Raw genomic sequence first — 23073 nt, 5'->3', positions numbered from 1 at the left:
TTTTCTAATTTTTTTTACAGATCCTAAGAAATGTATTCCAAAATATTTCTGTAACAGATTTTCATGGTAAACCAGTAGAGATAATGTATTCTCATTTGGCCATGTGCACTTAAAGCAGAAATAAAGGATCTTATTTATCAAGTTCTGTTATCCCATACCATGTAAGGCTTTAAAGATTATAACCAGCATCCTGAATGCATATGTACAGAAAGTCAATTGGAAACAGTGCAGCTCATGAATTAGCAGTGTTGCAAGGGCAAAATGAAATACAGTCATGTTATACATGCCACTGCATTATGGATCAACTGAAGTTCCCAAGGATGGCTCTTCTTCCAACATGTTAAAAACAAGAAAAAAGTTAAGGAAACAATTGGTCCATTGCTGAGAGAAAGTGGCAAGAAGGTGACAAGCAACAGGGAGAAATTAACTTAATTGGTTATTTGCATCTGTCTTTACACAAAGGGAAAACAACAATCGAACCTATCAAAAACAGCACCACAAAAAACAGATTAGGAACCAAAGTTAAAATAGGGAAGAAAATAGTAAGTGAACACTTGTCACTTCAAACCACCAAAACTGGATGGATTACACCCAAAGTTCTAAAGGAACTGAAAGATGAGATCTCAGAACCACTGAATTATATCTTTCAAAGATTCAGTGGCACTGGGGAACTGCCAGAGGACTGGAAAAGAGCTGATGTAGTTCCCATCTTCAAAAAAGAAAGAAAAAATAGATCCAGGAAATGATAGACGTATTAACTTGACCTCAATACCAAGGAAGATTCTGGAAGAGATAATCAAGCAACAAATCAATGATCACCTAGAAGCAAACAAGTAATAACCAAAGACAACATGAATTTGTCAAAAACAGATCATGCCAGACTAATTTTATTGCATTCTTTGACAAAGTAACAAAATTAGTGGACTAGAGGAAAACTGTCGATATAATTTACTTGGACTTCAGTAAAGCATTTGATAAAGTAGACCATAGCCTACCACTAGATAAAACAGAAAAAATGTGGGTCACTAGCAGTGGGTTGCTCCCAGTTGGCCTGATTCTGTGAATCAGTAGCAGTAGGAGGCTCCACTTACCCACCCAGGATGCTTTTACGCATGCACAGAAGTGTTGCAAGCATATGTGAGCACACATACAAACCTATAGCAACAGGTTTTAGAATCGACTACTGGTGTAGTGTTCAATGGAACTGCATCAATATGGAGGGAAGTATGCAGTGGAGTACCCCAAAGCTCTATTTTAGGTCCAGTGCTCTTCAACATCTTCATCAATGACTTGGACAAGGGGATAGATGGGGAACTCATCAAATTTGTAGATGGTACCAAGCTGGCAGGAGTAGCCAACATCCCAGAAGATAGGCTTAAGATTCAGAAGGATCTTGACATACTTGAACTTTGGGTGCTATCTAACAAAATGATATTCAAATGTAAGATTCTACATTTGGGCACAAAAAACATAATGCACAGGTTCAGTATATGTAATCAATAGTAGTAACTGTGAGAGAAATCTTGGAGTCCTAGTGGACTGGACAACCATTTAAATATTAGCCAGCAGTGTGCAGCAGCTGTCAAAACAGCCAACACAATTCTAGGCTGCATAAATAAAGGGATAGAATCAATATCACGTGAAGTGTTAATACCACTTTATATTGCCTTGACAAGGACACACATTGAATACTGCATTCTGTTTTGGTCGCCATGATGTAAAAAAGATGTTGAGATTCTAGACGAAGAGCTGAGGAGAGATTATTAGGGGACTGGAGGCTAATGCAGATGCATTGCGTGAATGTAAAGTGGTACAAAGCGCTTTAAAATGTGTGCAAAGCGCCTGCCTGCACCCGCGTTCTCCCATTCCCGAACTGGGAGCAAAGGTAAGTGGGACCCATTACTGCCTCGGATGCTTTGGAGAACAGTTTGACTCCCACTTCTTTGTGGCATCTCCTAAGATATTGTGTCTCCTCTAGTCCTCTTTTCATTAAACTAAAAATACTCAGTTCCTGCAACCGTTCTTCATATAGTTTAGCCTCCAGTTCCTTTGTTGCTCTTCTCAGCTCTTCTTCTAAAATCTCAACATCTTTTTTACATTGTGGTGACTAAAATAGAATGCACTATTCCATTCTTCTGCACATGCGCACAGCATTTTTTATTATGTCCAAGTGGGTGGGAGGAGCCTCCTGTCACTGCCAAACCCACCACTAACATGAAGGTAGGACAAGAAGCAATAGTGGAAACTAATCAAGATGAGAAACAACTTAGAACTAAAAAGAATTTTGCTGACAGTTAGGACAATTAACCACTGGAACAATTTGCCTCCAGAAGTTGTGAATGGTCCAACACTGGAAGTTTTTAAGAAGAAGTTGGATAACCATTTGTTTGAAGTGGTATAGGGTTTTCTGCCTAAGCAGGGGGTTGGACTAGAAGATCTCCAAGGTGCCTATATATAAAATTTGCAATATAATTTGCAGGGAGTTGAGTAATTTTATTAGTCAAGTGTCCAGAACAGTCCTCACAACAACCCTTACAAATACTTTACCAGTCCCTCCTGACCAAGAAGAGACTGACCTGTACATGACTGTTGGTCAACACTTGGAGGAATTAATAAAGGCAGAGATACAAGCCTTTTTTTTTTACCAACCTTGTTGTCATAACTTCACAAGGAAAAGCTATAACAAAGGCTGTCACATTCATTCCTACTTCTCCACCAGTGGTGATCCGTCTCTTCTATCACCTATGAAAACACCTGGAGGAGAGAGGGATATTGGTATCTACAGATGGAGAAAATCTGTATAGATTATCATTGCCTCATTCCAGGCAGTGCCAAGAACCTAGTTAAATCTTGTATCAAAATCTCAAGAAAAACCTCAAGCTCCCTCTAAAACCCAAAAGTTCCTGCGAAAGGCAAAATGAGTAGACCCTGCTTTCCTGTGGAAGGATGTATGCTGTGGTAAACTCCAACATTACCAGTAATGATCAATTCATGACAACAGATAGATGGCAATATACACCAACTCCAACTCACATTGCTACTGCTCTGAAGAAAAAGGTAGGTCATCTGAATATTTTGGCAGCCCTTTTTGGTGTGGGAGGTATCAATAGTGAAGCTCATCATCCTGAGGAAAAGACATAATTTCTAGCCTATTTTACAACACTGAAGATAGTAAGCCAACTGCTCCTAACTTTAGTATTATTTTTAGGCACCATTGATCGATTATATGAAAAAAAAATTACTTTTACCCTCTTGAGCAGGTTTAGACCAATGCTTTGTTCTTTATCATCTGGCAGAAAAAAAGCACAGTGTTTCCCAGAAGAATTTTCTATGTGGCTTTTGTATAGTTGATTTTTAATCTAAAATCTATAGAGAGACTATGTGTCAAACTTGGCCAGACAGATAAAAAGCTGTTAATGTTTACAAACAAGTTATATACTCTGGTATTATAGTTTTTAGGTATACTCCTCATGGTAATTTGTTGGGACTGTATTATCACTCTAATGGTGGGGCTGGAAGATATTTAGCCTATCTTCTTTCAATTTATATATTTATTTAATTGTGAAAACATTCCCTGAGCCAAGTCTTTATCTTTTTCTGGCTGTAGAACAATTCCAATTATACTACCCACTGACAATACAGAATCTTGTATGATAAGGGCACATGATAAGGACACTGAAGTTTCCACCTAACTTTGGCAAAGATGAAAAGCTAATTATTAATTTCAGAAAATCAGGATGATCATTTTTGCAAATTACATTCAAAGATATACACCTGATAAGTTAATAAGAATAGCACTGGATATTTATTTATAAAGATCTCGGCTTGTTCTTTCATACCTCTCTGTCACAAAATAAGCACAGTGTTTCCCAGAATAATTTTCTATGTGGCTTTTGTATAGTTGATTGACAGAGATGTAACTGATGTGGATGATTTCTGTCCCCGACCAATGAGGATAAATCAGTTTCTGGAAGCTTATGAAAAGGGAGCTGTAAATAAAATAGATGTTGATGATAAGGGGCAAACTAATAATGAAAATAATGTTATTCGGGTAATGGGCACGAATGCTCAAAGCTTGAACAAGCTCTGTGAGTTAATGGCCATAATATCTAGAGATAATTTGGATCTGGTCGCCATAACTGAGACATGGTTTAAGGATTCTAATGAATGGGAAATATCCATACCAGAATATACATTGTATAGGAAGGACAGAATAGAGAGAAGGTGAGTTGGAGTAGCCATTTATGTTAAGGAAAGTCTAAAAACAACACTAATTCAAAATACATGTAAAGATCTGGAGATTCTCTGGGCTTGCATGCAAAATAAAGAAGGTTCTGTCATTAGAATTGGGGTGATCTATAGGCCTCCAGGGCAATCTGAGGAATATGATAAGAAGATGGTGGATGAAATTACCCAAATGGCAGTAAAGGGAGATATTGTGGTTATGGGTGATTTCAATATGCTTGATGTTGACTGGAATATCCCCAATGCCCTTACATGCAAAAGTAAGAATATAGTAAAGCTCTTTAGAGGAGCAGCTCTGGCACAGCTGGTTAAGACACCAACTAGAGGGGGAGAATATTCTAGATTTAGTTTTTACGAATGGGAATTGGGTTTCAGAGGTTAAGGTGCGAGAAAATTTAGGTTGCAGTGACCATCTATGTTTGTGGTTTGAAGTAAAAACTGATTGTGAGCAATCCTATACTGCAACCAAAGTATTGGATTTCAGAAAAACAAATTTTAATGCAATGGGGGAATATTTAAATAATGAATTAACTTAGACGGATAAAATGGCAGAAGTGAGCACCCAGTGGACTATATTAAAAAAAAAAGGCCATCTTAAAAGCCACTGGACTGTATGTAAGGCAAATAACTAAAGGTAAAAGGAAGAAGAAACCGCTATGGTTTAGCAATGATGTAAGGGCTATAGTCAATGAAAAAAAGGCTGCCTATAGGCGGTATAAAGAGTCTGGAAGTATAGCTGATAGAGAGGTATATAAAATGAGACAGATGGAGGCGAAACAGGTAATATATGCTTCAAAAGAGGAAGAAATTGCCAAATCTGTAAAGAAGGGGGATAAAACTTTCTTCAGATATATTAGTTATAGGAAAAAGAAAAACTGCAGCATCACGAAGCTTAGTACCGGCAATAATACATACATTGATGGGAATAAGGAGGTCGCTGACCATTTCAACAGCTACTTCTGTTCAATTTTCTCAGAAGACACCTTACAATATAATACTGTAGATGGATATAGCATTGCTTCCAGCTGTACAGATTCAGCTCCAGTGATCTTAGAAGCCGATGTCTTAGAAGAACTTGAACGATTAAAGATAAATAAGGCAATGAGTCGAGATGGCATCCACCCCAGAGTTCTTAAAGAACTCAGATTTCTCATTGCTACCCCCCTGACTGATTTATTTAACCAATCCCTGTTAACAGGAGATGTTCCTGAGGATTGGAGAATGGCCAGTGTTGTGCCTATCCACAAGAAGGGCAGTAGAGAAGAAGCTGGTAACTACAGGCCAGTTAGCTTGACATCAGTTGTAGTTAAAATGATGGAGACTCTACTCAAAAAGAGGATAAATCAGCACCTAAAAAACAATAACTTATTGGACCCAAATCAGCATGGCTTTACTGAAGGCAAATCACGTCAGACTAATCTCATTGATTTCTTTGACTATGTCACAAAGGTGTTGGATGAAGGTGGTGCCGTGGATATTGCCTATCTGGACTTAGCAAAGGCTTTGATACGGTTCCACATAAAGAGCTGATAGATATTAGTGAAGATTGGACTTAATCCCTGGATAGTTCAGTGGATTTGCAGCTGGCTGAAGTGAAGACATCAGAGAGTTGTTAATGGCAAGTATTTTGAGCAGAGACAGGTTACAAGCGGTGTGCCACCAGGGTCTGTTCTGGGTTCTATCCTTTTTAATATTTTTCTGAGAAGGTTTGGTAGGGAAGGTTTGCCTATTTGCCGATGACTCTAAAGTGTGCAATAGGGTTGATATTCCTGGAGGAGTCTGTAATATGGTAAATGATTTAGCTTTACTAGATAAATGGTCAAAGCAATGGAAACTGCAGTTTAATGTTTCCAAATGTAAAATAATGCACTTGTGGAAAAGGAATCCTCAATCTGAGTATTGTATTGGCAGTTCTGTGTTAACAAAAACTTCAGAAGAGAAGGATTTAGGGGTAGTGATTTCTGACAGTCTCAAAATGGGTGAACAGTGTGGTCAGGCAGTAGAAAAATCAAGTAGAATGCTTGGCTGCATAGATAGAGGTATAACAAGCAGGAAGAGGGAGATTGTGATCCCACTATATAGAGTGCTGGTGAGACCACATTTAGAATTATTCTGTGTTCAGTTTTAGAGACCTCAGCTACAAAAAGATATTGACAAAATTGAACAGGCCCAAAGACGGGCTACAAGAATGGTGGAAGGTCTGAAGCATAAAACGTATCAGGAAAGACTTAATGAACTCAATCTGTATAGTGTGGAGGACAGAAGGAAAAGGGGGGACATGATCGAAACATTTAAATATGTTAAGGGGTTAAATAAGGTTCAGGAGGGAAGTGTTTTTAATAGGAAAGTGAACACAAGAACAAGGGAACACAATCTGAAGTTAGTTGAGGAAAAGATCAAAAGCAACATGAGAAAATATTATTTTACTGAAAAAGTAGTAGATCCTTGGAACAAATTTCCAGCAGACATGGTTGGTAAATCCACAGTAACTGAATTTAAACATGCCTGGGATAAACATATATCCATCCTAAGATAAAATACAGGAAATAGTATAAGGGCAGACTAGATGGACCATGAGGTCTTTTTCTGCCGTTAATCTTCTATGTTTCTAAATATGCCTCCCCTCTCAGAGGACTAATATTCTACTATTTGCATCCAGAGGAATATGATCACAACTTTATATTTTTCCATATTAAGAGAGGGGGGGTTATTCTGTCCTGGAGTCCTGCTTGTAATATATTTGAAACTACATTTATCCATCAGATTCTGTATGGGATACTCATAGAGAATGAACTGTATTAAAAACATTACAACATTTTGTCTAAATTGGCTGCTCCCAAATTTGTTAGAAATGTAATAAACAAACAAACAGATAAACTAAATAAATAAATAAAATGCAGCTTTTTACTCTGAGGTAGAGATAGTCCTTTGAAGGCCAGAACCTAGCATCATATATTTTCCTTAATAAGTCTTGCCCTATTATTTTAAAAATTATTTTAACATAAGATGATAAATAAAACATATGATGGAATGTTGAATTATAATATTTTTCTTTTAAGTTTTGGCAATGCCAAAAGACTTTTCAGGCAGCTGCCAAACTGATGACAACTTCTTGAATTATGGGGATTTTAAAATAGGTCTATATTAGCATGGATTCTTGTTAGCAGAATTGCTTCAAAATATATATGCATCTGTTCCAAGATCCAACAGACTACTTCTTTGGTGTTGTATGGTGGGTTTCCAACCATTCTTATTTTGAAAACTGATATCCCTGTGGTTTAGGTACCTTATAATGCTGTATTACTAATTTTATTTCAGATGGACTAGACCAGGAAATCAATTTAAGAGGAAGGCTAAAACAACATTTATTGAGATTAGTGATGATAAGGGAATCTTGCAAGTCTAATTACGCTATACCTCCTCCTGCTTCTTATAGTTCAATTAATTAGGGAGGTGTATACCTTTCCTAAGTCCCCTTCAAATGTTATATGGCTTTTCTGAAATAAAAAAAAATGCTTCAGTTCCTTTTACCTATCTCTTGACCTATCCCTTTCAAAATTTCCTTGGTCTCTATAGTTTATGGGGATTGGCAGTTCCTATTTCTTTATTTTATTCTTCAGAGAATGCAGGTAGTACTTTCCATTTATTCTTACAGGTAGTAGATTCTATCCATATTAACTAATGACTGATAAATCCTAATATTTACCTGGCAGTTGCTAAATTGCTTGTCACTGTATACACCGTTCACTACTTATTCAGCTTTGAAGCATTACTATAGTGTTTGTTATGTCTTAAAAAAAAAAACTATTGAAATTTTATTTTAATTGTAAGCTGGTAATTGACCATAATAAAACTGTACTATCTAACCTGTCCCTTTTGCTATTATAAAAATTAGGTCTGACACACTATAAAACTTCATTTGTTGTTTTTTTACAATAGCGTACCGTAGTAGCTTGTAATCATTTTGTGATTAAATAAGACCCCAGGCCTTGTCTTTTCCTGTTGCTTTCCACTTCCAGTTCACCATAGATAACAGAAAAACTCATTATTAACTCCCAAGGGTTTCCAAATACTTTCTTTTAATATTCTTCTAATTTGTACTATTACATCTCATTTCATTTCTGTTAGAAAAATATATACGGTAAATATGTACTTAGCATAAAAACTGAAAAAAGGAATCAACTGCAATTATCAAACTCTTTTTGGTGATCTGCTGAAAAGACTATTAGGTTGCACCTGACTTTTTATTATTTATCTACAGTATATGGCATTAATATGCTCACCATTCCTTATATTTCTTAATTCTTTTGATTATCATTCTTATAATATATCCTACATATTTGTCTAAAATCGTTCATGGCTAGCTCCCATCTTATGAACTTTATTTTTTTACCGGATGCTTTTTCTAGAGATGGGATAATCCCAGTAAATCTCTGTCTGATTTTATAACTCCTAAGAGATGAAATTCTAAATAGCATCTGTACATAGTTTTTGTGGATTTATGGGCCAAACTCAACAGCTCCATTACCGATAAACACCTGCTCATACTCATATAAGCTGTATAAAAAAACAAGACCTAGAGTTAGGCATAACAGTGCCAAACAGCTGTCAAAGCCAATTACAACAGTGCAGGGTTGGAAGTATTTTTATCTGTTTTTGTTCAATAAATGCCCTGGTTAAATGCTTTCAGGAGTTACACTCCTAATTTGGCAGTTGGTGTTTATCTATTTTATTCTGTGAAAACTATGAAACAATCCTATCATTGACTTAGAATACTGTAAAGGAAGAACAACTTCATACAAACCATAAAAAATACAAATACTATTTTCTCTTAATAGTATCAAAATTCTTGGCCATAAGTAAGAGTATTCTCTGCCTACATGACATAACTATTTTATGTGAATTCATATTTAAGATTGTAATAAGGTATGTTATTTTTAATTTATATCTATTTTTCTAATCACCTTTAAGGCTTTAGATTTTTGTTCAAGCTATATTGTTTTAGCTAAGATTGTAGATAAAATATTTGTTTTGTGTTAAAAAAAAAATGAAACCAAAAGAACTGTTCTTATGCTAACTGGAAAGACTTCCAGTATAATGGAATATTAGAGAGAGACCATCTAATGTTGGCAAAGCAATTTGTTCTATCTTTATATATTATTAACAAGAAATAACTCTTCTTGTGTAGTACATAAGTCACAGAAATAAATACTTACGCAAGTAGTTCTAGGTGAACATAAAGCAAAAAATTGATGTTTGAATCATATATCCTGTAAACCATTATGGTTATTTATCAACCTAAGTTATTACACCTACTAGCTCTTCAAATATTGTTTACAACTCATGCTTATTTAAATCATTACTGTATTTGATCATCAGTAAATTAAGGCTTTCTATTACAATAATAGCCATGGTGTCCTGGATTGGGCTCCATCTTCCTCTGTTGTGGCTGTAAATATAGAAACTTAATCTCAAATTCATATTTCATTCAAATTAATAAACCGTAGCCAAGGTTGACTACTTTTTGTTGAAAACAACAACTCATTTCAAATTAAGTTACCCAGTTAACATGGTTTGAGAGAGCGGAGCTACAAACTGTTTTGGATTCAGGTGCAGTACTACACTATGCCTGCCATGCTTTGCCAAAAGAAATGGAAGTGAGGAATATGTCAGTTAAGGCTGATTAAAGCTCATGCCCCTTATAATAAAGCAGATCTCATAGTGCTGCATCTTATCATTGCTGTCTTGATGTGGTTCCATAGTCGTTCAAATATTGCTACTGTTAATTACTTATACTTTAATTGATTAGATAAAATTATAAATACACAAATAAATACATAGAAAATAATCATATAAATTTTATTTTATTTAGATAAAATTAGTGTTCACCCTGACCTTCATTTAATTTCAATTTTGGAGATTTCGTCCCTTCTAGTAAGCAATCCAATAGCAAGTGAAGTTCTTGGTATGATTGAAAATCCTGTTTTGATTCTAAAGCATGATGAAAATGATTTTTATAAAAATAACATACGGAGGATACTTAATCTAAATCTAAACGATTCTAAATCATTTCCGCTAAGGATACATGTAGGTGCCTATAGAAATATATGTTTCTCTTTTACTGCTATATCACATATGTGATAAAGGAGAGTAGTGTGTTAATTTTCTACAATGTACATTTTATGGTTATTTCCATGATTCTGTCATCTCGCCAGAAGGTGAGATTAATTTCTATTTCTTACTAAGGATTTCAAAAGTGTTTTATTTAATGTTTAATCATCTGTTGTTTTTAGCCATAAAGCACAAGAAAAACATCCATACAATCATACAAAGCAAAGTGAAATTAATATTAGCTTGTTTACCTCTATATACTTATATCCATTTCCATATGGATTCTTTTAGCATTCACATAATCTTATAAAGGAAACAATTTTGAAAATACAGTATTCTTGCTTGCTTCACTAAAGTCACAACATTTAGAAAGATATTGGGGCTTGCAGTGCTAAAATCTGCTTTTGAAGGAGTTTCAGTTTCCTAAAAATCCTGGACAAAACTTTTTCTTATCAAAAAAAAGAAAGGGGAGTGGCATTAATAACAAAAAGAAGAACATCAAAAAATGCATCCCAAACCAAAATCCTGTTATATGAAAAATGGAATTCCTTTCAAGCTGGCAAAGAGAAAATTTGAGAATCATACTGAAAAAATAATAATAAAGATTATTATTTGGCAATTGCTGTAGCAAATTTTATAACTATGAAACTGAATCCAAAATATGCTAGAATTTCATGTTAAAAGTAAAGCGCTTAAAAGACTGTTCTTCTTTAAACAGTGGATGAATTAAAGTGGAAACCCAAATAAATTTATATTTTATTAATTGTCTATTGAACTGTTAATACATAAATTTTCATCATCTAGAATAAAATAACACGTAATAAATATTGTATCTTTAAAAATTGTAATATTTATCTAATGTAATTTTGCAGTGACCATTAGAATCTAAATGGCCGTTCTCTAAAGTTTTTCCTTAAAGGTTCCTTGACATACGAATAATGTAAAAAGTATGCTAATGTATACAAAAGACTACAAGACCAAATTTGATATAATGTTTAGTGCTTGGAGTTATCAATGACCATATTCATAAAAGACTACAATGGATATTTTAAGTGAGTGGCTTCTCTGTCTCATAATCACTATTCTTTTTTACTGATTTGTCTTTATAAAATTGATATTCTCAAAAAACAACCTACAATGTTCCTATACTTGTATTAAGAACTCACTTTAGCAAATCCTACAAATTGATTATGGCTTTTTACTGCCTGTTTAATTATTGCCATTTTAGTAAAACTGGATCTACTTCCAATAATCCTTTTTGCCATCCTCACCAATTTCTACATAGCTTTCCTGTCCAAAAACAGTAATACTTTCAAACCACGCAGTAATGCAATATGACACGATGCAGAAAATGCAGGCACCCCTATGCCCCCTTCACCAATGACTCACTGTTGAGCAACCAAGCTAACATGCTCATTAGCTGAATACCTAAAAACTTGATGCTGCTAACCACTTCCACAGTTGAATCATTAATGCACAGAGGTGTATGGGTATGTCTGTCTTTTCTGAAATTGACAATGATCACTTTTGTTTTTCCTATATTTAAAACTGGGCTGTTTTTATTACACCAACTAATCAAATCCTCTACCTCTTCTCCTGGTAATCATCTTTTTCTTTTTTTCCCAGTAATATTTTTTTTAAAAAATTCCACCATGCAAGCTTATTTTATTATATTGGATTTTTATGCCGCCTTTCTCCTTAAGACTCAGGGCAGCTTACAATATGTTAGCAATAGCACTTTTAACAGAGCCAGCATACTGTCAATACATTTCAAAACACCTTCTATTCGTGTTACAATAAAAACAGTATCATGTTAGTACAACAAGTATAATCACCTCCAAAAATTACTGATTCCAAATTAGTTACTTTAGGTATATATCAAACCTCCAAATCCTGGCCTCTAATTTTGTCGTCGACAGGACCCGGAGAAGGCCAACTCTGTGGGACCTAACCGGTCGCTGGGATTCATGCGGCAGAAGGCGGTCCCGGAGATATTCTGGTCCGATGCCATGAAGGGCTTTATAGGTCATAACCAACACTTTGAATTGTGACCGGAAACTGATCGGCAACCAATGCAGACTGCGGAGTGTTGGTGTACCATGGGCATACCTGGGAAAACCCATGATTGCTCTCGCAGCTGCATTCTGCACGATCTGAAGTTTCCAAACACTCTTCAAGGGTAGCCCCATGTAGAGAGCATTACAATAGTCGAACCTCTAGGTGATGAGGGCATGAGTGACTGTGAGTAGTGACTCCCGGTCCAGGTAGGGCTGCAACTAGTGCACCAGGCGAACCTGGGCAAACGGCCCCCTTGCCACAGCTGAAAGATGGTTCCCTAATGTTAGCTATGGATCAAAGAGGACGCCCAAGTTGCGGACCCTCTCTGAGGGGGGTCAGTAATTCCCCCCCCCCAGGGTGATGGACGGACAGATGGAATTGTCCTTGGGAGGCAAAATCCACAACCACTCCATCTTATCAGGGTTGAGTTTGAGTCTGTTGACACCCATTTCCAAGCTCAATTAATTTTCAGGCACTTAGCATTTACTATTATTAACTTTCATCAATCTTCTACGTTTCCAATTATATTCTAAATTCATGATGCAAAGTCATAAAATCAAACAGTATATATCATAAACCCCTTATATATCATTATTTATCAAAATGTATATTCCATTAATTTTTATCTATGTAATTCTATATAGTTGTGTAATTCTAAACCAATTTTACGAATTAATACATCCTAATATTAAACAACACCTAAATATAGCTACTGTATTACCATCATTCCATGGTCAATCCATAGTTAATAATCAATCATCCTTCCTCAAATTGCCACCGCCTTGCCAAACCCCAAAAGCTTTCTTCTTAATTTTTTTATAATCCATTTTTATCTTTTTATAATCCATTGATTTCTTCTTTCTCCTTTTTCTCCTTGAATATAGAATCTTTCCAAATTTTCTTTGGTATAAAATTTTTATTGTTTTTTCCCTCATACACTTTAATACAATGCCAAATATCTTCTAATCCCAGTACAATAAAATGCAATATTTTGTTAGTAACTCTTGTATAACCCCAGAAAAAAATTCATAATACAAAATTATTAATTTCTCTTTAAATATTTTATCCCTTATTACATTTTTTCAAAAATCTAATCTTGTCCTCCAGCAATCACAGTCATCATGTACTACCTCTCTTCATTAATGTTCGCTCAAATATATACTGACAAATGAACAGTATTTTTAACATTTTAATTAACTGATATGCCATAGTGCCTCCTATTTCACACATTTTACCTAAATCCAAAAACCCCTATATAGTCTATCAAATTACAAACGTTGAAGATACTAAAGAAGAAAAAGAAAGAAAAAAGAAAAGGAAAAAGATACAAACAAATTCATACATTTTTTTTCAGTGTACCATAAATCATCTATTGTTCACTAATTCCATTTTTATAAATCTTTCAAAACCATCTCTGTCCTTATATGCCAATTTTACTTATCAAATTTAACTTCCTTTATTAATATACTTCTTTAAAAGTATCTCTATTCTTATATTCCAATTTTACTTATCAAATTCAACTTGCTTTATAAAACTAATTAAGCTTATTTTAATATAATCAACCAACCTAATATTTCCTTAATATATTCATTAAAATTGTTTGAACCTATTTAGTATATTCAATGAATCAAATATTTCCCAAAATTCTAACCATATTTAATACATTTCATTAAATTCAGTTAAACCTATTTTAATATAATCAATAAACCTAATACAGTGTTCCCTCGATTTTCGTGGGTCCGAACTTCGCGAAAAGTCTATACCACGGTTTTTAAAAAATATTTATTAAAAAATACTTAGCAGCTTTCCCCCCCATACCACGGTTTTTCCTGCCCGATGACATCATATGTCATCGCCAAACTTTCGTCCGCCTTTAATAAATATTATTTTTAATAAACTTTAAAAAATAAACATGGTGAGTAATAATCTAAATGGTTGCTAAGGGAATGGGAAATTGCAATTTAGGGGTTTAAAGTGTTACGGGAAGGCTTGTGATACTGTTCATAGCCAAAAATAGTGTATTTATGTCCGCATCTCTACTTCGTGAAAATTCAATTTTCGCAGGCGGTGTCAGAACGCATCCCCCACGAAAATTGTGAGAACACTGTATTTCCATAAATTCCACACATCAAATTCTAAATAAGACATCTAATAGAAGCCGATAATTAGAAATTAGTCTAAATCTAATCAACAATTTTCATAATTGCAACCCTTCTCATAATCCCAGATCTCTTGTGTAAATCCAAATTTAAACTTCTTTCTAGTTATTTTATATCCCCATTTCCTTCCCTTTCGTTTTTTATTCTGTCTCCTTCACTTCCTTAAAAATCCCAACAGATCAATTTTATTTTTAACTCCTCTTTTATTCTAGAAATTCCAGTGCTTTTGACCACATCTTTTCCATTTTGTATTTGTGCTTGTCTCAATATGCTCATAGTAAAATCTGTGGTTATCCATATTCAGGCAATTCTTTAAAACATTTGTTATATCAATACTCAAAATTTGATAATCAGAGTATTTAATATCATGTCCACCAACTAATACAAACAAGTTCATTCTTATCATTGCTTAAATTCTCCATAGTCTCTTGTTATTTCCTCCATCCCCCATCCCCATCCCCATGTTGGGGATGGATTTTAAAGCAGGACTTCAGCAGGCAGGCACCATAGTGAAAACAAACTTTATTTTATAAACAGAAAAAGTTCATTGAGCCAGCTGCGCTTTATCAAGCAGCTTCTAACAAAAACATGGCTACAAGCACACAAGGTTAGATTAGAATGTGCTCGCTCACATAAGCAAGCGGATATATATATAGGAAACAGAGAAAGATAAGGATTGTGGGAGTGATGTAAGAGGGGGTGTGATCAGAGCAAATAAAGAAACACAGCAACACTTTAACTAAGGAAAGTCTCTGTTGGCTGGCAATTCTCAGCGTGACATGCACATCCATTATAATATTTCCATCTTCACATGTCTCCTTTGATTCTATCACGTCCTGTAGTTTTCTATTAGTTTCAATTGTGAGCTGCTTAGTAGTTTGAAAAAATCCACTCATAAATACTCTCAGCTCTTTGAAATCTCCAGCCAGGTGTTTACACAATTCTCTTACCTCTTGAATTTCCATTTCCACACAAGATTTGCGAACCCTCCTTTCATCTCTTCTTAGTCTCCTTTGCAGACAAAATATCTAATTTAATTTTTCTTTTCCAAAGCCAATGTTGAGACATCAAATTCTCTAAGTAAAAGAAGATTCTCATAACAATAAAGCTTTGACCAGCAGGTGGCTCCACCAATGCATTCTCAAAAAACACTTAAAATCATTTAAAATCAAAAAGATTCCATTTTAATTATTTAAGCTCTTAAAGTTCTTTTTTTTCTTTAAATCCAATTTCAAAGTCTCAAACCATTCAATTTTCATCCAAATGGATTTTAGAGTTGCTTCCTTATTCTCTTTAATTTTTCCAATTTAGAAAGTTCTGGTTTCAATTGAGCCGCTTACCCCAATTAGTCAGAAAGTTCCTTTATCATGACAGAGTTCTTTAACAAAATCTCTCCTCTGGCCAAAGTACACATCTCAGTCAACAATTCTCTGTTTCTCTTCCTCCAGCACAAAACTGTTTACACTCATCCAGACCCTAACAGCCTCCAGGCACCGGCACATCACTTCCACTGCTTCGTTGACTGGACATGGGGTGGAGATGTACAGCTGGGTATAATCAGCGTACTGATGATACTTCACCCCATGCCCCTGGATGATTTCACCCAATGGTTTCATGTAGATATTAAATAGCAGGGGGGAGAGGACTGACCCCTGAGGCACCCACAAGGAAGAAACCTAGGGGTCGACCTCTGACCTCCCCCTACTAACACCAACTGCGACCGACCGGAGAGGCAGGAGGAGAACCATTGAAGGACAGTGCCTCCCACTCCCAACCCCTCCAGCCGGCGCAGAAGGATACCATGGTCAATGGTATCTAAAGCCGCTGAGAAGTTAAAAAGCACCAGGACAGAGGATAAACCTCTGTCCCGGGCCCGCCAGAGATCATACATCATTGCACTAACAATACTGGGAAAACAAGGTTTTCCAAACAAAACCTAAACTGTTTATTAGTTAAAATGATAAAAATCAAGACCTTGCAAAATATTATATCTAGAAATATCATATATTATATATGCAAGACCAGAAATATAGCTTTAGATCCTAATGCTTGGGGTGTCAGACAAGAGAGGTTAAAATTTGAACAGCACTGCACAAGTACACTGCTCAAAAAATAAAGGGAACACTTAAAAAGCAGAATATAACTTCAAGTAAATCAAACTTCTGTGAAATCAAACTGTCCATTTAGGAAGCAACACTGATTGACAATCAATTTCACATGCTGTTGTGCACATTCAACTTTTTACAGAACAAAGTATTCAATGAGAATATTTCATTTATTCATATCTAGGATGTGTTAATGGAGTGTTCCCTTTATTTTTTTGAGCAGCATACTTCAGGGAGAACTCCAATCATATTTAAAACTGATGAATTAAAAAACAAGCAGTCTTAGAAGATTCCATGCAGTGGATTAAAGCTCACTGGTGCCTTAAGCCAGTGTTTCCCAACCTTGACAACTTGGCGATATTTGGACTTCAACTCTCAGAATCTCCCAGCCAGCAAACGCTGGCTGTGGAATTCTGGGAGTTGAAGTCCAAATATCTTCAAGTTGCCAAGGTTGGGAAACACTGCCCTAACCAATAAAAAATATTGGTGCTCCCCTCCTACTTTTATCATTCTTTTTTTTTTTTTACAAATCTTCACTGAGAGTTTTTTCTTTATCAACTTTGTGGTGACCTCTTTGGGCCTGGTGCCCTAAGCATCTGCATAGTCTGCTTAATGGTTAATATATCACTGTTTACATGACAACACTTTAGGAAAGCTAATGATAACCAAAAAGTGCACTACAAAATTAAAAGGTTTCAGGATAGTATCACATGCAAGAAAGCATACCTGAAAAGTAAAATTTATACATTTTTCAAGTTTAAAGATAAAACATTCTCAGACAAGGCAAGTGAGTAATGGCTTAAAAATATTAGTCTATAAAATCTACAAAAGTAAGGAAATGGGTCACTCTGTTAAAAGTTGTGGCATACATAACAATGCAGTTTCCCATCTGGTTCGAAGTACAGTTTAAAGTGTTGATCATATATGGTTTCAAGTCTTTGAAACCCTATATGACTTAGTACCAGAGTATGTGGAGGAGCGTCTTTTGCAAAAGATTTTGACCTGTCCTAGTCATGCAAGAGCCAGTTTGGTGCAGTGGTTAGAGCTGGGAATTTGGGAGACTGAGTACTAATTCCTCCTGGATAACTTTGGGCCTAGGAGGTTAATGGGGAGAAGGCAATAGGAATTTGGGGCCTAGGAAGTTAAGGTAATAGCACGTTATTTCTGAAGACCTTGCAAAGAAAACTACAGGGATTTGTTCAGGCAGTCTCTGATAATTGGGTATGACTGAATGGAAGGAAAAAAATACTGGTAACTCCTTTGTGTAAATCAGAGGAATTTGCTAGTGGTCCCCCAATTTGGGAAAATCAAGGGAATGAAAGTAAATATACACTGTTTTCTCTTAACATGTGTTCTGCCAGTGTGTCTCAACCGCCCGTAATTACAGGGTAATTAGTCCAGGAAGACACACACCACACAATAAAAGGAAAACCCCAAAGTTTTTATAAACAGAAAAATAGAAACAGTTCCCTTATTAAATGTCAAATGGATTTTCTGGTATACACAAAGCACAGGTTAAATGCAATCCAATTGCTCACCCAATAACTGAGAAATTGAGTCCAATTCTAAAGTCCAGAGAGTCCACATACAGAATCCTGAACAGCAAAAACCACGATCTTGACGAAACTATGAATCAGATAAACTGCCATGAGGCTAAAACACCAGGCTGCACTTTTATCTGTAGCACTAATTACAGCAGCCCCACCCAACCAGAGGTGGCCTCATTTTCTCTTGTAATAATCCTTCAGTTGTTGTGTCCTATGCATCACTCTACACATGCGTGGATGTGTCATTAATTCTTGTTCAGAATCCAGGGATGATACAGATGACTGATCTCCTCCTGGGCTGTCTGCCAAACTCCCCTCTTCCCTGTCACTCAAGCTTCCTTGGTCAAAGGAGACTTCGTCGGCAGATTCTACTGGGAGCAAAACAGGCCTGCAATATGTGGATGTCTCCCCCACCTCCACCTCCACATTCCTTGGGGCAGGAACTGGGCTAGAGCTAACCCTAATACCATGTATGAACTGTGAAGAAGCCTTTGCTATCCCCTCCTCCTCCAGTCTTAATGCCAGTACTTTTTCTATTAAAAACTAAGCTCTGGGTTACAAAGTGATGCCATTGTTTATAAGTTACATTTGTGTGCATTAGGTGGATTTTTAGTTTGCTTTACACTTTTATTTACCTTTTAAATAGTTATTTTACTGCATAAACCTGGTTGTAAATTACCAAGTACAATTTTATTATGGTGGGTATGAATAAATAGCACAAGAAAAACAATATTTCTACACAGAAAATCCAAGCCAGAGTAATCATATATTTGGGATATATTATCATCCACCCATTTCACAGGAAGCTTTCTTATTGTCATAAACTACCCACAGATGAATTTCTTGTCAAATATTCTAAGACATGAAATCTCACTTATGGTAAGAAAAGATTATTAACATCTATTCCCAGATGCTTATGACCTCACTCTTTGTTGTTGTTGTTGTTGTTGTTGTTGTTATATTAAAATTTTAAAACTGTAGAAAAAAATCTTTATGTTCCCTTTTATTAAACTCAGTTCTGGATATAGTGAACATTTATGAATTTCTGTGCTGTAGTCTTTCTCATTTATTTTAAAATTTGGAAACAATAATAATAAAATCTAAACAAATAAACAACGTAGGATGAAGGTACATTATAATCAGCACATGAAATGACAATTCAGTATAGTACTAACAAGAAATCAAGTACATTTGAGAAAACAATGAACCTGCCTCAGTAATAAGTTAGTAATGAAAATTCTCTTATAAATATTATTCAAATATAAAACTAACATTAAGTTAACAAGAATTCAAATCAATTTCATTTTATTTACAGTACAGTATTAAAATGGACAAAACTTTCCTAGTCTCACAGTGGATTTCCTCATAGTGATTCTCAGAGAATAAAGATCAATTCCTTTCGCTGTTAGGTTGCTACTATTACACATGTTCTGATTTTCCTCTATTTATACATAACTATGAAGCCTAGGGACCTAAGCAAGAAATGAATTCCTAGTGCATACCCGCACCAAAAAAACTGGTTAAATTTCATCCATCGTGCCCTAGATCATTATGATCCACGATAACATTTTATAAGAAACAAGAACTAAGATAATATAGTCATGAAAGACAAGATCAATTTAATGAATAAAAGAAAATCAATACAGGTTTTAATAACCATCCATGTAAGATTTTAATGGCTCTATATACATTCTTAAAATGTTATTTTTAGTGATTAATCTTATTTTCTTAGAAAAGTAACAAAAAGTTTTTTGGGGGTAATATTGTTATAAAATAATTATAGTATGTGTATGTGTATTTCAGTTTTAAATTTATAATTCCTACAAGAGGCAACATCTGCTGACCTTGTTTACAATTAGTATTATATCTACATTTTAATTAAAATGTAGCACATAGCTAGCAACTGTAATCTTAACAGCAGGAATGGCCTTTTCACTATTAGAAATATGTTTTACTGGATTTATACTCAGTAGAATTACTTTTCTTCTGCCTGTGTGCATGAATATGTGTAAATGGTTTCCCTATCCAGTCATTTCTGACAGTAAGGGGTGGTGCTCATCTCTTTTCCTTAGCCCAGGGAGCTAATATTGTCCAAAGACACTTCTATGGCCATATGACCAGTATGACTGTATGCCAATGCTGTTACCTTCCTACCAAAATGGTACCTATTTATCTATTCACATTTACCTGCTTTAAAATCAAGAGCTGGGGAAAGGAATGGGAGATCACCGTCTTGTGTGATATTCAGGTTTCAAACCTTTCTAGCTTACAAGCTCAGCATCTTTAACTGCTGAACACCGTACCTATGTGTTTATGTATGCATGTATATATGCATGTACGTGTGCACACACACACATACACACACAGAGAATATGTGCATATTATGTGTGTGTATGTCTGTGTGTCTGTGTGTCTCTGTGTGTAAATGGACTAACAAGTTAATGCAAAAGAAAAGACTGAAACTATCCCCCCAAAATTAGATTTTATGTATTATTCACAAAATTAACATTCCAACTCAAAAAAGGAAAACATAATTTCCATGCAAAATATTTTATAATAACTGATCCTTTAGAACCTTGTACACAAATGGATATACTTGCCAGTACAATAGAATATAATCAGGAAATTTGGAAAGAAAATTATTTTACTTTCTACCATTGTTCCTCCACTGTCCCAGCAAACAGAGCCAAAATCCCAGTTTGGGGAATTTGAAGGTAAGCAATAGAAAGCTGTTTGTCTCCCAGATGTTTATTGCAATAATTCTTTATGTTGTTTTTTAAAAATATGAAAAATCATAAGCATTTTGCTCTTGAATTTTGGTAGTGAAATCATGCATTATTAAGATATTAAATGCAGAATTGTTACTATATTCTAGAGAAAGTGCAATAAACATATACCATATTCAAAATGTTTCTATGGACTGCATATATTATCTAAGTCAATAGGCATTTGAAATATATTGATCAGTGGGTCAAAATATACCATTGCCGATTCCCAATCTTAATTCTAGCACTGTACTTCAGGACACTTATTTTTTACTGGCATAATTTCCTAGCAAGACAATTCAGACAATAATTTCTTGTTATAAAAACTTATTTAAATGTAAGTTTAAATGCCAAAATCCAATTTTTATCATAAAGATAAGGTTACTGAATTGTAATAAACGTGTGAAGCAGCATTTTACTATTATTTACTTATATCATTATCTTTATTCTTATTTACTTGTATTTTCGTGGCATTCAGTATCTCCAATCAGGATTAGATCCTCATCATGATATGCAGTATTCCAACATAGGGTGGACTGAGCAGTGCCTGTTGAGAAAATCATAACATCAAAGTTGCATTTAGAGGGAGTGAACCTTCCTGGAAACTGAAGGCATTTTAAAAGTGGCAAAAAACATCCAGTGTCTTATGACATACTATCAAAACAATTCAAGACATAACTATAATTTATTTTAATGCACTTGATTCTAAATAAACAAGAAAAATATACATTTTATATGCAACATATTTCCAGTGCCATGAGAACTATTATACAAAAAAATGCTATTATAAAATGTTTCCAGAGCTAACAATAAGTTACTAGTAAGTTATTTTCCAAATACATGTACAGTATTGTACTAATTTCAAATATAGTAATTCTCATGCCTCTTAAAATAGGGAAAATTATATGTCTACAACAGAAGTGTCAAACTCACAGCGTCACAGCAGCATCATAGGACATATCACAACAGTTTTCCCCTTTGCTAAAATGGGCTTGGGCGTGGCCAACCCTGCTCTAGAATATTTAAAAAAAAAACCTAGAGTAGAGTAGAGTAGAATTATTTATTTAGTGGAGTGTGATTAGAATCACAATGAATTTTCCTGTGCAGTTCTCAGTGCACATTCAAAGTAACAGAGTAACAATAATTATAATAACAATATCAATAAGGGTTGCTAGGGAAGGAAGAGAAGGAGAGAAGGAGTAAGAAACAATGAAGAGGAGGGAAAGGTAGAGGTGGGATTTGCGAAAAACAGACTGATAAAAGAAGCTGAAAATTGGTGTAAAACAGGATATTGGTTTGCAATTGATTGATTTAAAATGTATGTACATCTATGTTATCAATATATCTAAAGGCATGAGCATATTGATGTGTGGATAGAGTTTGTGGAGAAAAATAAAAAACTTTTTTATAAAAATCAACTAATGGAATAGCTTGCCTTCAGAAGTTTTTAGTGCTCTATCATTGGAAACTTTCAAAAAGAGACTGGATAACCATTTAGCTGAAATGATATATGGCAGTGATGGCGAACGCAGAGCCATATCTGCTGGCACACAAGCCATTGCCCTAGCTCAGCTCCAATGTGCATGTATGTGTGCCGGCCAGCTGATTTTTGGCTCACACAAATTCAATATTCGCTCTAATTTTTTTTCAGTGTGGGCGGAAAAGTATAGTGTCTGAACGGCACATTTTCATGCCTGAGCACAGATGTCACCCAAGACAACTTGTTGTGTAATTATTTGGGCCTCGGTGCTAGGGCAGAATAAGGTCCCTTCCCACTATATTATTCTGTTATTTTACATTTCAATTTATATCATTATCCTCTTATAAATCCAGATAGGCCGTCATGTCTACTCCTCCTTCTTATACATTCTTCTTAAAAGAAACACAAAACCCTTATACAATTTTTTCCTAATTAATAGGGAAAAATGTTTCCCTTCTTTTTTATTAAAAAAATTAATAATAAAACAAAACCAAAATCTGTTACTATTAAAACTAAAACAACCAGCAAAACCAAAAACACAACTATTAATAAATCCATGCTTTAAAATCTTCATTTCTCAGAAAAAAAGCGGAAAAGACGCAT

The 23073-nt window shown here is 35.0% G+C and overlaps 1 protein-coding gene across 1 annotated transcript in view; it reads right to left on the bottom strand.

Annotated features, from left to right (window-relative positions):
- The window catches only part of TENM3 (teneurin transmembrane protein 3), a 1937374-nt gene that overhangs the window by 342880 nt on the left and 1571421 nt on the right, over window positions 1–23073 (bottom strand). Inside the window, exon 10 of the mRNA XM_070757504.1 lies at window positions 21448–21537. Coding sequence (XP_070613605.1) covers window positions 21448–21537 — 90 coding nt within the window. The remainder of the gene's footprint in view (window positions 1–21447; window positions 21538–23073) is intronic.

The sequence above is a fragment of the Erythrolamprus reginae genome, chromosome 7 (assembly GCF_031021105.1).
Source record: "Erythrolamprus reginae isolate rEryReg1 chromosome 7, rEryReg1.hap1, whole genome shotgun sequence".
NCBI classification, from domain to species: domain Eukaryota; kingdom Metazoa; phylum Chordata; class Lepidosauria; order Squamata; family Dipsadidae; genus Erythrolamprus; species Erythrolamprus reginae.
This window is presented reverse-complemented; position numbering and strand designations above follow the sequence as displayed.